Source organism: Sceloporus occidentalis, unplaced genomic scaffold (genome assembly GCF_023333645.1).
Source record: "Sceloporus occidentalis isolate IW3139 unplaced genomic scaffold, rSceOcc1.0.p SCAF_2, whole genome shotgun sequence".
Classification (NCBI taxonomy): Eukaryota; Metazoa; Chordata; class Lepidosauria; order Squamata; family Phrynosomatidae; genus Sceloporus; species Sceloporus occidentalis.
The window spans coordinates 204,096,346-204,113,534 of record NW_028316982.1 but is presented as its reverse complement, the minus strand read 5'-3'; the positions used below and the strand labels follow the sequence as shown (position 1 = coordinate 204,113,534).

Below are 17,189 nucleotides of genomic sequence, written 5' to 3'. Positions count from 1 at the left end.
GAAAACAAACATTGCTCCAAGTAGTGTTTGGAGTGTTGTATGGGTTATTTTTTTTTCATTTAAAAAAAAGTGGGGGATATCTAAGCACATTAAGGAGTCCCAGGTAGGGTTCCATGACATAGGATTAGGGTGTTATTTTTAAAGAAGTCTTAATTTAATAATGCTAAAATGAGGACAACTCACTTCTGTTTCTTAAACAGTAATTTGGCCTATTCTTCTTCTACCAGGGCAGCACATACTTCAACCCTCCTTCCCCGCTGAAGTTATGTTGCTGATCATTTTGCCATTTTTTCCCCCAAAACTAAAATACCCCCCACAAAAAACCCAAACCCTGAAAATGGACATTTAGCTACTTCCAGTTTTGTTTTGTCTTTATTTGTGCCAATTTTCAGAGATGGTGGGGCTCATGTTGGGTTCTGGGACAGAAGATGGGCTCCTGAACTCAAGCTGCCCACCACTTTGTAGAATTGTGATAATGAAAACATAACAAAAGCAAGGTCAGCCTTGGAAGCAAATGCCATAGTTAAGGACAAACTACTTGTCTTAACCTGTTTCATGGGGTGGAGTGAGAAAAAAATGTTGTGGGGAATGTTCAGACAAAATCTGTAAAATGACTTTTTGTATATACATAATTTCTTTTTATATATATTATGATTTCTTCCTAAAATAATCAGTTCAGCTGTAGTATGAGGCTTTTATTTATACCTGAATTCTGTTTTATTTCATTTAGGAGTCTCAGCAAATGCTTGGAAGATTAATTCCAGAGAAGCAGTTACTCAATGATCAGCTAAAGCAGGTTCAGCAAAACAGCTTGCATAGTAAGTACAGTCGGCCCTTCTTATGCACAGATTTTTTATACGTGGATTCAGACATCCACGGTTTGAAAATGTTTTTTAAAAAGTATAAATTTCAAATATCCAACCTAGATTTTCCATTTTTTTAATAAGGGACACCATTTTGCTGTGTCATTATATTTAATGAGATTTGAGCATCCATGGATGTTGTTATCTACGGGGGATCTTGCAACCAAACCCCAGCGTATAACAAGGGTCCACTGTGTATTGGAAAATATGGTGTGTGATGTGGACATAAATATTGCAACTTTTTGGTTGGTTCAGGAATCACAAGTCGCTGAAAAGTACCTTTATTGTCAATATTTTAAAAACAGGAGATTCACTTCTCACGATCAAAAGAGCCTTAGAAGCAAAGGAATTAGTACGTCAGCAGCTCCGTGACCAGCTCGATGAAGTAGAAAAAGAAACCAGATCAAAACTACAAGAGATCGATATTTTTAATAATCAACTAAAGGTAATTATGCCTGAGCTTTGTTACTTTGAAAGTCTACTTTGAAATCTCAGGAGCTCATATTTACAAGGCAGATGAAGCCAACTATTGATGGTTTGTCCTGGAAAATGGTCGAAATCTATTAAATAAGTAAAATGGGCATTGATGAAGTTGAATTAGTACATGTGAAACAACGTGAGTTTTGTGGTCAAGAAATCAAAAGCTGAAATTTTGAGAATACTTCCTTTGAGCTTGCAAATGTTTTTACCAAAAAATATTTGGTACCATCGGGATGATCCCCTATGGTCGTCACACAACCCAAAATATTTTTTGGCTAGAAACAATGAATAACACCCTCCAGGGCAGAGGTGGGGCTCCTCAAGGCTGTTACTTTGGTCCTTCACCCAACCAGGCTTCCCAAACTGCCTTTTTTCCTTCTCTCACCAAAACAAGAGAATTGCTTCTCCTAAAAGCTTCCAGCAGTGGCAGTTCATATTTTAATTAGGTTACAGGCCCCCTGCACTGTTTAACATCAAATAATACCTTTCTTAAAAAAAAAATAGGAACAGAATTCCTGCTACTTGTGCATTTTTTGTTTGTTTGTTTTTTGGCATTTTAAAAAGTCCATGCCACCACCAGGAAAACAGAAAAATGATATCTGCATCTGCTGCAGTTGGCCATTTTGGCAAAAAAACAAAAAACAAATGGAGCAAAAGGAAAGAATCAGGGTTTGTGCAATTTTTCAAGGCCCGCTGTGGAGATGTAGCTCCTGAATGAGGTGAAGTGGAGAATATGGGGGCTTGGAAATGTCTCATCCACAGGGTTTCCGTGAGTCAAGACTGACTCAAGGGGCATTAATAACAATGCTAATGGGGGAAAATTAGGTGCTTGGGACTGTTTAACATAGCAGAAAGTCATGCAAAGGGAGCTGTAGTAAAAAGACATAAAATTATGAATGATATAAAAACAGCAAATAGAAAGAGATTTTGTGCTGCATCTGTAATGCTAGAACCCAACACCAGCCACTGAAGCTATGTAATGGGACGTTAAGCACAGACAGTGGTAATAACTACAGTTTGAACCTTTGGGATCATAGACATAGAAGTTTGACACTCTTTGTAAGTTAGATTCCCCCAAACGTGAAGCTTTGTTCTTCATGCTGAAACATATGAATAATAGAATAGAGTCCTCAGCCACATAACGATCACTTCCATACACCATGGACACTTTTGGTCCTTGCCATGACACTGCCCACGATTATTAGATTTTAATGTTATTTATGTAATTTTAATCTCAATTTGTTTAATTCTTTTTTAAGGGGATATATTGTGTATATCATTGTATGATTTTATATGTTGTTCGCCGCTTCGATAGTTTTTACAAAAAGTGGGATAAAAATAAAAGTTTTATTTATATTATTATTATTATAACATAGGGAGCTATATGAAATAGTAACATAGCACTCCTTTATTGCAGGAACTAAGGGAGATTCATAACAAGCAGCAACTGCAGAAGCAAAAAAACACAGAAGCTGACAGGCTAAAACAGAAAGAGCAAGAGAGGAAAACAGAGCTGGAAAAGCAAAAAGATAGCCAGAGGTGAGTTAGTTTATACAATGTATTCATTCATGATTACTGTGAAAAGAATCTGATGAAACTTTGAACATTGTCTGATGCTGTCCAAATATTTAGGAATGGATGAGCTTCAAGATGAGTATAGTTCTTAAATATTTGTCCTGGCTAAGCTCACAGGTGCCAAGCACAGAGTGACAAACATGTTTGTCACTCTCCTGATCTAATAAGTATCTCCTTGGTATTCATGCTTATTATCGTGGTTAAACATGATATACTCCAGTTATGAGTCTCCTTATCCTGCCATGCTACCAGGCTTTACATATGACAAGAAAAGGTTGATCTTGTGGAATAGATGAGTTTAGATTATTTTAATTGTTTTAATTTTATTGTAATTATTTATTCATTTTTTAAACATTTTTATCTGTGAGCCACCTTAGGTCCCATCTAAGAAAAAGGCAACAAACAAATGAAGTGAAATGAAATACAGTTGGCACTCCATATTTGTGGGGATTAGGGGCAGAAGACCCCTGTAAATGTGGGAAAACCATCAATTACATCCCCCCCCCCCGAGGAAGCCAGTTAAAGGGACAGGAGGGGGGAGAGGCATAGGCACACACCTGCTGCCTCTCTTTCCCCCACCCTCCTGTGCCTTCAACTGGCTCAAGAGAGCCAGTTAAAGATAGGGAAGGCTGGTGGGGAGAAGGCACAGTCACTCTTCCTGGCTACTCTCTCCCTCATGGGCTTTTTCCCCCATGAGGAAAAGCCCAAGAGGAAGGAGAAGGAGGAGTACGTGACCATGGAGGCTTAACATCACGAATGATCAAAATCGTGAATGTTAAGTCTGCGAATGTCGAGGGCTCACTGTAAATACATTAATGACATCCAACACTGGCTTTCCTTTCTATCAAATTCTAAGGAAGGTTATGTCAGTATTAAATCCGTGTCTGGTGTCAATAACAGAGCTAATGACAGCAAACAAATTGAAGCTTAACTCAGGCAAGACAGAAGTGTTCATTTGGAAAGCAGATCAAGCATTCAGTCTGTGCTGGACAGAGTTATGCTCTCCTGAAATCTCAGATATGTATTTTGGCTGTACTGTTGGACTCAGACTTAAGCCTGGGAGCCTGGATCTTGACAATGACCAGGAGTGCATTAGCACAGTTAAAGCTTATGCTCCAGCTGTGCCCATTTCTGGAAATGCCAGATCTAACAAGGATGACACACATGCTTTGATTATATCCCATTTGGATTATTGTAATGTACTTACATGGGGCCACCTTTGGAAACTGTGTGGAAAGTGCAGCAGATCCAAAATGCATTAGTAACACTGCTGACTGGGGTTCATTGCAGGGAACATACAACTTCCCTATTGAAACAACTTCACTGCCTACCAGTTTATTTTCGGGGACAATATAAAGTGCTGGTTACGCCCTCTAAAGCCCTAGATCACTTGGGTCCAGACATATATCCTGATATGAGCTTGCCAGAATTTTAAGATTTTCAGGGAAGGCCCTTCTCTTGGTCCCATCCCTTGCACAGGAGGCTAGGTTGGTTCCCTCTCTGTTCTTTTTTCACCAGTAGGTGAACACTTTTCAATTTAACTAGGCATTTGAGTGTCAATAGTCTTTTTTAATTGTGGCATTCTTATCATTATTATTATATTTTAATTGACTTTTAAAACAGTTTTAAATCAATGTTTTAATATGATTTTTGTTTATTTTAAAACTTTTGTATTATTTGTTGATTTAACTGTATCTTGTTTTATTTCATAACGTGAGCCAAATTGAGTCCTATACTGGGAGAAACGTAGGATGTGAATGAATCAGTGAACACATACATACTGTACATACGAGGGATTGCCTGAATTTCTATAGTCTTGGGAAGAAAATATGTCTTGGTTATTGTCATAACTATAATCCAGGGTTTATGTGATATGTCTCAACTGCATGTACTTATCCATCCCACCAGGTTACCTTATTAAATCATCATGTTTTAAAGCTAAAAATTAATATTGATTTGTGTATATTGTATTCTGTGTGGCCTTTTCCATTGTGACTTGCATGACTGAAAAGACATCTTCAGAACATTGAAACAGCATAAAAATATAAAGTAATCATTTAGCCTCTTTGAGATTGATATAGAAAAAGAAATTTCTAGTATTAGCTTTTGTGGATTACAATTTGCTTCATCAGATGTTACTTTAAAACACCTTCTTCACTGACAGACCTCTTACATTACAGAGTTTGGATTCTCCTGGTGGTTGGATTCTTGCTTTCTAAGTTTCTTGCTTTGGAACTAACATATCACCCATAGTTATTTGCTTTGATTTTCCAATGCGGATGATGTATATCACTTTCTGTGGTATCACTGGTAATGTTGACTAAAATGCCATGTTGACTGTACAGTTGTGATCTGGCACTGTACATGATATTTAAGATTTGCCTCCAAGTTAATTTTCTGGAAATAGTTAGTGCTTTCAATATTAAACTATTTAATCTTAACAAAATTTTAAGAATTTCTGTATTTTTATTTTCATTCAGAGTATAAAATACTGTAGAGTGGACTCCCAAGAATATATTTTGACACCATTTGTTAGGAAAGGTAGTACAATATTATGCTCATTTTGTTTTTCTGCACTAATAACTGTAGAAGAACTCAAGAGAGAGAGAGACAGTGGCTTGATAGAATACAACAGGAGGAAGACCACGTAAAGCCAAGGAAAATACAAGAAGAAGAAACACAAAAATGGGAAGAATTAAACAAAAAGAGAGAGAATGATGATAAGAACAAACAAGAAGTGCAAGAAAAATTAAATAAACTTTTCCATCATCATAAAGATCCAACAAAGCCAGCTATCCAAGCTCCCTGGTCAACTGCAGGTACAACAGAACACGGGACCACAATGTACATATGGAGTTTATAGTCTTTACATTATTATATACAACTGTACATCTCATTTTAAACACATTTTACATTTGTTCAGGAAGGAAAACCAGATTCACACTAGAAGCTACAAAGAATCAATTTGTTTTTCCCAGCACCAAGCTGAATCTGAATCATTATTTGAAAATCTCCCCCCCCCCCCGCAAAAAAAAAAATTGCCCAACAGAAAATGAAAAACACCCACAAGCAAAAAGTTACTAATTCCGAATAAGGATTTAACTGTTGTGATAGAATGCTGTTCATTTCCTTCGTCCCAAACTAGTGAAAACTTAAAAGCATACTTTAAGGGGGGGAGGGGGGACATAAGAACACTAGCATTCTTGAGAACCACTTTAAGTCAGGTAGTCACCCAACTTCTAAAGACCAGTGTGTTAACATAGGAAGTCTTTTACTGTATTAATGTGGACTTTTCTAGCCTAGGTATGTTGGCATGACATAAATTTGGTATTTAATTTTTTTTCAGAAGTGTTGGTAGTAGTCATGCTAGTTCATTAAGTAGCTGACAATCTCAAGCATAAAAATAAACCATAATAGTTGTGTCCCTTCTCCCCTCTACTCCAATAGTCATCTTCCTGTACAAACTAAAAGGGTTTGTGTTCAATTTGTCTAATGCTAGTATCCAGATAGTAATAGTGCATCCTGTTCAGCTCTTCCTAAAGCCAGTTATTGTGTAGTGGTTAAAGCTTTGGACTGGAGTTTGGGAAACAGAGGTTCTAAAGGCATAAAACTCCCTGGGTCTCACTCTTGCTCTCACTCTGACCTACTTTACAGGATTGTGAGAATAAAGGAGGAATGAGGAGTATGGTGTGTACTGGTTTAATTCCATGAAGTAAAAGTTGGGATACAGCTAAAGTTGGGATACAACTAGGTAAAATGAATTTATTTTGTAGATTTAATAACCTTTTTTTTTTTTTTTTTTTGTGGATGTAGAAAAGGCTCCACTAACATTTTCTGCTCCGGAAGATGTTAAAATAGTATATTATCGGGCATTATATCCTTTTGAATCCCGAAGCCATGATGAAATCACTATTCAGCCTGGAGACATCATCATGGTAAGAGAGAAATATTGTGTTAGAAAAAAGCATAAATGTTCTCTATAACCTAAATATTGATTAGTTGTGAAACTAACAAATGGGAGGCTGAAAGCTCATACCAAGATTGTGTGGTATTTGATAATAGTCTATTTAATACAAAAAAATGTTGAAGAAAGCATTTCAGGAGAATGTGGTAATGAATAACAGCACACCCAAGAACTCAGGTTCTGAACATAGTGCCTCTCAACCCCACTGTAGTGCTCACCAATCTTCCTACCTGTCCTTTTTAAAATAAATAAATAAATAAATCTGTTAAGGTGACAATATGGCACTCCAAAATCTCTTAAAACCACCACTGCAAAGTTGACATAACTCAAAGTGAATTACTATTGACCAATGCTATATTTATTTCTAAGAATGTCTTTGGATCCCAGAGGTGAACAGGGTGCAGCTTGTGGTTGCCATGCACCACAAGTGGCCCCCATGTGGCCCCCACAACCTTCCCTAGGGGCTGTGGAAACAATTTTGCAATATTCTGGATGGTCCTGTTTGGGGACAAGGAGGCCTCACTTCCATATGCGGAGGTGATGTAGTTTGTTCATCCCATGCACCTGGGAAAGTTGTCCATCCCTGTTCTATAACAATAAATGAGCATGTGTGGGTCTTAGCCTGTATTTAAAATGTTTACATAATGTTATTAGATTAAAGCTGACTATATTCTGTAGTATTAGTTTCTCTCCCTAGGTGGCAAACTTTCTTACCTGGTAAAGCTACAGGAAGCTTTGAGTTAGTCTTTTCTTCAGAAGTTCCATATGCTGCTATTCACTGAAGCCCTTCAGTGCCTTCAAAAAGTTAAAGAAGGAAATGGGGCTCAAGCTGTTTAGTAACAGAACGAGAAGAGTTAGCAGGGACAAAGGCTGAATGCATGTTGGAAAATGGGAAGAAAAACCAATAAGAAAAAAGATGGGGTGAGAAAAGAGAGTTGAACACCAGAGTTGGGAGATGGCTAGTGGGTTTATAATTGTTGCAAAGCTAGGTAGTTCTGCTAGTAGATAATGGTAGGTGACTCCAGACCAGTACTTCATTTTGAAACATGCATTGTCACCCAGGAAATTTGCTTTTTACTGGGGATGGTAAGATGCTTCCTGGCAGGTACAAGTATCTGGGGGCGGGGGGCTAAGTTGTTAGGGCTAGTGATGTGATTAGGCAATGTGTTTTGCCTGTGTGTATGTTAGATTATTTGCTATTATTGGCTATTTCATTGGTTTTTGTGCAGGCAGATATGTGATTTGGCATTTGGGGTGCAGATCCTACATCTGCCTTGTATTAATATTATTGACAAAATTAATGGCCATATCTGTTTGCTTGGTGGGAAATGGCTGTCGGAAGAGAAAACCAGGGTACAAAAAGGGGTTTTGTGTTTTGGCGCTCAGATCCTATTTCTTCCTCAAGTGCCTCGGTATGTTAGATAGCTTGTAACCTAACTTTTTTGACTTTTGAGAAATGCCATTGCTACCATTTCATGAATGAAAAAGCTCCTCTTTCAGCCCAAGAGTAATATTGTATGATTTCCACACAGCATTATATAAAATTCCTAATTTGCTTGCTAGCCCTAAAAATCTGAAGACACCTCATTTCCTCCTGGGAGAATTAAAAGACTGAAGTCCTATGTAGGGTGTTCCCTTTTGGAATGAGTGAAATGCTTTTAATAAGAAGGTTTTAATAATTTCTGTGTAATACAAGTTAAGTATCTCTTATCTGAAATGCATGGGACTAAAAGTGTTCCATATTTTGGATTTTTTTAAATGTTGGAATACCTGTATAATCGTCCTCCACATCCACAGATTTAACTATTCACAGAGAAAATACTCCTCCCTCCAGAAAAAAAACCCAAAACAAAACAAAAAGCAAACCTTGATTTTGTCATTTTAAATAAGGGACACAATTTTACTACACCATTGAATATACAGTAATAGGACTTGAGCATCCACAAATAACCGGTCCGGAAATCAAACCCCAGCAGATTCGAAGGTTCTCTGTATTTGCATATACTGTACATGATGAGGCGGGAGAGAGACTGAGGATCTGTGAAATGGCGGGAGGTGTGGAGATCTGTAATCCTAGACCATATTTGTCTGATAGAAAGTTTGCTTTCTTTCATTGGGGCTTATAGCCAAGTAAGTAAGTACTGTACAGGATTGTACTGTAAGGCATCATTTATGTTTTGAGGCTTCAATCCTTTGTCTTTTTACCTGAGAATCTGTACTAAGCAGAGTTTTGTCTATCTTCTGACTAAATATGTACTGTACAGGATTCTTTCATGGAAGCCACATGGGATTGTTTTACTCATGGGATTATTTTACTGAATGGGCTTTTTTTTTGTGTTAGGACAGATTAGGGATTATTTTCTCTTTTTTGCCATATGGTTCTTCCCCTGCTCCAGCTGCCCTAACAATTATTACCCTGGTTATTATTGGGAAAGAAACTATTGGTTGGATGTCCCAGAAGGACAGCTGTTCTGTTTATTTTATTTTATTTTATTTCTATGCCGCCTTTCTCCCAAAAGGGACCCAAAGTGGCTCACAATATAAAAACACATTAAAACAAATTTGAAAATACAATTAAAATAAACTAATTAAAATGCTACAAAGTTAAAATTTAAAACATAGAAAAGTTTAACAATGTAATCTAAAACACCTCCCCCCATAAAACCAGGCTAGCATGATTTTAAAAAGCCTGCCTACATAGAAAAGCTGTTGCTGTATCCATCTATAGTGACAACCAATACAGTGCGCCCATGTCATACATGGGCTCCCCGTGCCATTCAATGAATGGCGCTCACTCACACCACCACACCGCCATGTACACGAGCCCCATTATCCTTAATGGGACTCAAGCATAGGCAGAACTTGCCTTACATGGCAGGGTCCGGAATGGATCCCTGTGTAAGGCAAGGGACCACTGTAATAGTAAGTACGAGCACTTCCAAATGTCAGTGAACAACAGGCTTGTGTGTGTGTGTGTGTGTGTGTGTGTGTGTAAAAGAGAGTCTAAAGCTTTCAAGAATATTTTTATTAGTAAACATCTTGGATGGATTGGTTTGTAGGCTCTGTATTTCAGGCTGAAAGACTGATATTTTACAAGTGGTCACTGCTGCTATTGAATTTTTAAGACAAAAGCTAAGAGCAACCCTTCATTTCTCTTTCTGGTTTGTTAGGAGAGTCATGAGTCAAGAATCCTAGTTTGGATACTTCCTGGTTTGTTTAGCCACTGACATAATTTCCAATAGGACAAATAATAAAGAATTCTGGCTATCATTATGTCTGAATTGGACCATTGTGTCCTCTATCTTTGGGAAGATAGAGAATTATTTGGATAATTTCCTTTAAATCAGTAACTCTGAAACAGTAGTTTAAGAGATTTCTTGGAACTGATAGCTTCAGGCCAGTAACAGGTTTCTTAGAGTGTTTGCTTTAACTGATGTTAGAATTTATCAAAGCATTCTGCCATAATCAGTACACCATACTTAAATTTCATTAACATAACTGTCATATCACTGAATAAACGGTACACAGAGTACAAACATTGCTTCATAACTTTCAAATGGTAACAAAAATATGTAGAATGTAACTTTTTTTTTACATTCTAGATTAATTTGTGAATTGTTTATACAGGTGGATGAAAGTCAGACTGGAGAGCCTGGGTGGCTTGGAGGTGAACTGAAGGGAAAAACAGGATGGTTTCCTGCAAACTATGCAGAGAAAATTTCTGAAAGTGAAACTTCAAACTCTCTAAAGCCAGTAACTGATATAACAGCTGTACCTAAAGTTTCATTGCGTGAAACCCCTACAACACCATTGGCACCGCCTGTTCCTACAGATTCAAGTACCACTGCCAACAACTGGGCAGACTTCAGTTCAACGTACGGTTTCATTGGGGTTCAGTTTTTCCTTCTTTCTTCTTTATAACTTTAAAGCAGGATAATCCAGATAGTTCAAAGCAGCCTTGCTACAAGTAGTTTTGAACCATCTGTGCTGGTGCTTAGTTATTTGGGGAGTTTCAGAGGTATAACTAAATTGGTTCATCCTAGGCAAATGAATTCTCAGAAGTTCCTATGTTCAAAAACCAGTCTGAAACACGAATTTAAAAATCATTTTAGTAAAACCTTTTTCTAATCTTGTACAATGGAATACAGGCTTTAAAAGACTACTGGGATTACAAATATTAAAAAGAAAAACCATTGAGTAAAAAAATTTGGAAACAAAAAAAATTCCTTGTTAACTACAAAGTAACAAAGAAAATAGTTGTGGTCATAGTTTTTTTCAGAGTTTCTAACTTGATTGAAGACAAAACAAAAATTTGTTCACTCAGAAATGTACATTTCATATGTGAACTTCCATATCTCCTCCTTTTTGATTTGGGGGTCTTACAATAGCTGTGGGAGATGAGGCAGGTATAAATATGTTGCAGTAGAATCTGAGGCATGATCCAGTATCTCAGTCAAGAAGTAAAAGGGGAAGGGAATTTGTCACTGAATCAATTGTATCTGCCTTCTTTTTCCAGATGGCCAACAAGTACTAGTGATAAACAAGAGACTGATAACTGGGATGCTTGGGCAGCTCAACCTTCACTTACTGTTCCTAGTACAGGACAGCTGAGGCAAAGATCTGCCTTCACTCCAGCTACTGTTACTGGATCATCTCCTTCTCCCGTCTTGGGTCAGGTGAGTAGCTGTTTTTAAGCCAAAGTACTATGGTATGGCTGTAAGGTTTTTGTTTTTTGCTAAAAATGTCAATCTGTTATTTTGCAATACTGTCACTTAAAGAATTAAGTAATTAAAGGTAAGAAAAGAGCCGCACAGACTGTTTGCCTTATTTTATAAGCATGGGCAGGACAGAGTCAATTAACAATTTAGGAAATCCTGCTTGTACAATAATTAGTATTGAAAAATTCACAGTAGACAGTTTTTATGTGGTCTTGCTATATACTGTATTTTCCGGCGTATAAGACAACTTTTTAACCCTCTAAAATTCCGTCAAAAGTTGAGGATCATCTTATACGCCGGGTTAAACCCGGCCACAGAGGTCGCAAGCACGTTTGCCGCTGGCCTCCTCCTACTTTCCAGGCCTCCAGAGGCCCCTTGAAGCCTGCGTATCTGCACAGCCAGCTGCCGGTTTCCAGGCCTCCGGAGGCCCCTTGAAGCCGGCGCATGTGCACAGCCAGCTGCCAGTTTCCATGCCTCTGGAGGCCCCTTGAAGCTGGTGCATGTGCACAGCCAGCTGCCGGTTTCCAGGCCTCTGGAGGCCCCTTGAAGCCTGCATGTGTGCACAGCCAACTGCCGGCTTCCAGGCCTCTGGAGGCCCCTCAAAGTGGTGCGTGTGGGCACCAGGCCCCCTTAACTCAGTCTATAGTAGGCCAGGGCACTGCCTGCATGTGAGGCAGGCTTTGCAGACCTCAGTAGAGGCCTGGGGAACTGGCACACGTAGCTGGTTTTTAATTTTATTTGGTATGACAAGGAGGTTGTCTTATACGGCGAGTATGCCGGAAAATATGGTAGTTTCAGGCCAGTTACTGCATGCTGTTAGTGTTAGCCAAATTAATGTTTTTTTCATCTTCTGTATATCCAATCAGGGTGAAAAAGTTGAGGGACTTCAAGCACAGGCTTTATATCCTTGGCGAGCCAAGAAGGACAACCATCTTAATTTCAACAAGAATGATATTATCACTGTGTTAGAACAACAAGACATGTGGTGGTTTGGAGAAGTTCAAGGACAAAAGGGCTGGTTTCCTAAATCATACGTGAAGCTTATTTCTGGTCCTATAAGGAAATCCACAAGGTACTGTTCTTATTTTTGCTACAAGACCTTTTCTGTAATATTTGAAAAGAATCATGGCTAAAAAACCTATTTGGATAGTGCTATGTGTTTGTGTGAATGGATCTGGTGCCTTGTAGTACAGTATGGAAGTAATATAAAGACTTCTAATCAGAGCCAAAATAAAATGTATTATCACTAACATTGTTACTTGAATGATTGTATTCTGTATTCTAAACTGACATGGTGACAAAAGAGTTCATTTTGAAAATACATTTTCACTTGTTTTTTTAAGCATGGATTCTGGATCTTCTGAGAGTCCTGCTAATCTAAAGAGAACATCACCAGTAGCAAAACCTGCTGTTTCAGGAGAAGGTAAGAATGTTAGAGAATGTGCCAAACAAAAACAAATAGCATTAAGTCATTGAGTAATACTGGATGTGTTTGAATGCAGTGTAGTTTTGTATAAATACTGTTGTCAAACTGTTATAGACAATATCACTGTTTCAATTTGACAGCTGAATGGCCTAGGTTCGGGCATGGTGTGCTAAACATTGGTTTGTGATTATGAGAACAATATGCCTCCCTTTCCTCTCCTTCTGTCACACATAAAGGAGGAGATCAAGGGTTTTGGATATGAACTAGATGTAGTTCTATCTTAGATCTAAGCTTGGTGAATTATAATTTGTTCTTTAGTTTTTTGTGAGTTTTTTGGGCTATGTGGCCATGTTCTAAAAGAGTTAATTCCTGGACATTTGATCTGTCTGTTTAATCAATTAAGTGATCATCATATGGCTTTTATTATATTGTAGAAGATATAGAGGCTATTTAATATGCTGGTGGGGTGCTGCATTTTCTGAGCTTGTGTAACTGCTAAATTTCATTTCAGTTAAAAACATATACAGTCGGCCCTCCACATTTGTGGATTTAACATTCTTGGATTTGATTATTTGTGAGTTTGCCTGTGCCTGAAGGAGAACCATGCTTCTGAGTTTGCCTGTGTCTGAAGGAGAACCATGCTTCAGCCCCCTGCACAGCCGGGAAGGATGCATGTTCTTCTCGTTCTCTATTCTGGGCTCCCCCCTAGGACAGAGCAGCAAGGAAGGGTGCATGTGTGCTCCTTCTCCATTCCTGGCCTTTTAACTTGAGGAAAAATCCCAGGATGGAGCAACCAGGAAGGGCACACATGTTCCTCTTCTTCCTCGATCTCAGGCTTTCCCCCTGGAAGGGGGAGCCTAGGACAGAGCAGTCAGGAAGGGCACGTGCATGCTCCTCCTCCTCCCTTCCATTGTCTCACTTGCCTAGCCACCACCTGGGAGCCCTGGGCAGGCAGCCTGCTAAGCAAGTGGGTGACCCCCTGCCATCGCCCCCCCCCACACACACACACTGGATGACACTAGGCCTGAGGCACCATAGGCCATGCCTATTCATGTTTTTCCACTTTCATGGAGGTTTTGTGCCCCTAACCCCCACAAATGATGAAGGGCAGACTGTATTGTCTCTTGCCATTTTTGTTTTGAAAATTATGGAGGAATTATACATTCTTGGGATGACAGGGAAGCAATCCACTTCTCTTGGATTTAGTCCCATGTGCCATCCATGAGGCAGGAGTCAATAATGTTTTCAGGGGTTTTTTTCTGTTGTGTCTCCTAACCGCCTTCTCCGTCAGTTTTAATTGCTGCCTTGCCATCTGGTCAGAGGCAACCCATTCTCCATAGATATAGATTAGACAGTTAAGAAAAATCACCAAATCAATGACAAGCAGGCAAAAATAAAAACAAAGAAGAAAGAAGAAATCAAAGAAAGAAAAATAAAGACAACTTCAATAACGTCAGAGATTATTAAACCTATGAAAATGCCAAATATAAGTAAAAGGACTATGTAGAATAAGCTTATTGAGAATAAATCCTAGGAAATGGTATTATTGTACATGAAGAATCAATGTTGACATTTTATTGTTTTGTGTAGGTCACTCAAGGAAGTTACTTGTACTAAAACCTTAAAGGGGGGATTGTTTGTGGAAGGAAACCCTCTGTAATATAAAGTGTTTATGTTTGTTAACTGTATTTTTTATTTTATAAATTTTTAATGAAAATTTAAAAAAAAAGAAAAGAAAAAGAGCCCTCTCAGATTACCACTGCGAAGCATGTCTCTGGAGATGATAAAGACGAGACTTTTTAAAAATATATTTTATCCTTCAGTGAAAGCAAATTGGAGGAAAATCAAGCTGGCTGCTTCATAGAGGCCATAAGTGGACAACCTCTAGAGGAAGTTACCCATGGGTAACTTCTGTCCAGGGACCTCAGAGGGCCTCACCTGCCCCTCTGTCATTCCACCCCCATACCAACTCCCTTAGCTAAAAAGTCTGGAAAATGACCAGTGGTACCATATGGGGGAATATGATTGGGCATTTAGCCCTATTTGCCCATCAGCCTATGTGGGCTTCCTCCCCCCCCCAAAAAAAAAATTAAAAGTAACCAGTCAGTCATTTTCATTTTTGAGAAATGCTCCTTAGACCTAAAAGAAGTAGTGGTGAGGAATAGGGCAAAATGGCCGCTTATAACAGCAAAATATATATTGTTCACTTGGGGCAATTATTTCTAGGATGTGGAGTTTTGATGGGGCCAGAGCCCAGCAGTGTAGGCCTTGGAGATGGATGGTCTCAAGTAGCCTATGGGTGGCAGTTCGCCCCATTCCTGATTTAGGCCTTCTCATGTTATAATGAGAACATCTGAAAATATACTTTTGCTATTCCTTTTTAATAGAGAAAGGAGCACCATATGTGCACACTCTTTTGTACCCATGGGGAGTGTCCACTTCATGAAATGAATAGAAAAGCAAGCTGCTGAACTTCATGTTCTCACAAGGAATTTCCTGATTTTTTTAAAAGTAGATACTGAAATAGAGTTACTTGTTTAAATGCTAATGCGTTTTGTGGATTTAATCATCCGCCATTCAACTAACTAAAATTATAAAGCATTTACCTAAATTGTGTGTATACGTCATAAGAAGGGAAAGAATGTACAGTGGAATAAATGAAACTATGCCTTTCCTTTTTGTGTTGAGATTTTAATTTATGCAAATTAGTGAATGAAACAAAATCCACCATTTGTTCTAAGAACACAGATCATCTTTAATTTCTATTCTGTATAAATAATGAATAATAAAACCAAAATATCTCTAGCTTTCAGTATCACTGAAACTGTCATCAATTAAAATTGGCTCCATTGATTGCTAGTCATTGTACCACCTAGAGTAAAGGTGACCAGCAAGTGGGATTTTGGTGGTGCTTTGGCTCACCACAGGACTCTGGTGTGCTTCATCCATCCATTGTCACCCATTCCCTAGATTTTTTGAGGAGGGCCAAACACATGTTTCCCCAAAATGGGCAATTACTGGAGGCTGTTGATCACATTGCTATCCACTCACCCTAGCAAATTTCTGACATGAGAACATTTCAGTAAATTAAATATTGTACCAAGAACATCAGAAAATGCCCTCCTCCTTAGGTGGGACTTCTTTCATTTTAGGATTGCCATGACGTTAATTTGTGAGAACAGACGTTGCTGCTATGAAAAATGAAAGGAAAACCTATATTCCATTAAATTATCTTCCTTTCATAAAATACAGTTTCTATTTTGGCTCATTGTTAACACATATTTTCTGATTTCCACCTTCTAGAATATATTGCCATGTACACATATGAAAGTTCAGAACAAGGGGACTTAACATTTCAGCAAGGCGATTTAATTCTTGTGACCAAGAAGGATGGAGACTGGTGGACAGGAATGTTGGGAGATAAATCAGGAGTATTTCCATCTAACTATGTTAGACTCAAAGATTCTGAGGTAAAGTGTGTACACATCCATGTTCCTAACAAAACAATAACCCAGATCCTGCTTTACATTTGTAACTACATAAACATAGTTGCAAATGACTCAAGGAGCAGAAAGCTTGTCACACCATAATTCAGAAGTAGGGAAGGGCCAGCTGCACTATCCTAAAGTGTCTCACTTGCCTGCACTGCAAACCACCATTGTTCAGAGCAGCTCCCTCAAGTTTAAGGTGGGTTCTTTGGAGTATTTACAATTAGGGCATAGTGCCACAATCGTAAATACATAGCATATCTGAATACAGAGTAGATATCTATCTGTAACTCTAGGATATAAACATATAACTGCAATACAGGATGACAATCATTGTTTATAGTCTCCTTTTCTCTCCTATACTACAGTAGATGATTTTAAATTGATGACCTTAAACTGAATGGATGGGGAGGAACAGAAATGTTGACCTGGACAATTTCAAAAGCAGTCTTTGCTTCTGTGGGTTGCGTATAGCCCAGTCAGGATGGTTTGCTTGTTTGCCACCTTTCTCCCAAATTGGACCCAAGGCAGCTCACAAAAGATGTTTAAAAACAACAACAACTAAACAGTACAATTTTAAAGCGTAATTAAAATACCATATAAAATATAACAGTCAAAAATGTAAAATCCTTAAAAATATGAAAATATTTAAAAGATAGCAAAGCAAACACCCCA

At 38.4% G+C, this 17,189-nt stretch overlaps 1 protein-coding gene across 4 annotated transcripts in view; it reads left to right on the top strand.

The window, feature by feature from the left end:
* ITSN1 (intersectin 1) overlaps positions 1-17,189 on the top strand; it is a 126,988-nt gene that overhangs the window by 66,165 nt on the left and 43,634 nt on the right. For all 4 annotated transcript variants that reach the window (XM_089512048.1, XM_089512047.1, XM_089512050.1 and 1 more), the window contains exons 15-24: positions 731-818; positions 1,169-1,308; positions 2,761-2,882; positions 5,508-5,737; positions 6,732-6,853; positions 10,510-10,757; positions 11,399-11,558; positions 12,467-12,672; positions 12,944-13,023; positions 16,330-16,496. In XM_089512048.1, coding sequence (XP_089368174.1) covers positions 731-818; positions 1,169-1,308; positions 2,761-2,882; positions 5,508-5,737; positions 6,732-6,853; positions 10,510-10,757; positions 11,399-11,558; positions 12,467-12,672; positions 12,944-13,023; positions 16,330-16,496 — 1,563 coding nt within the window. The remainder of the gene's footprint in view (positions 1-730; positions 819-1,168; positions 1,309-2,760; positions 2,883-5,507; positions 5,738-6,731; positions 6,854-10,509; positions 10,758-11,398; positions 11,559-12,466; positions 12,673-12,943; positions 13,024-16,329; positions 16,497-17,189) is intronic.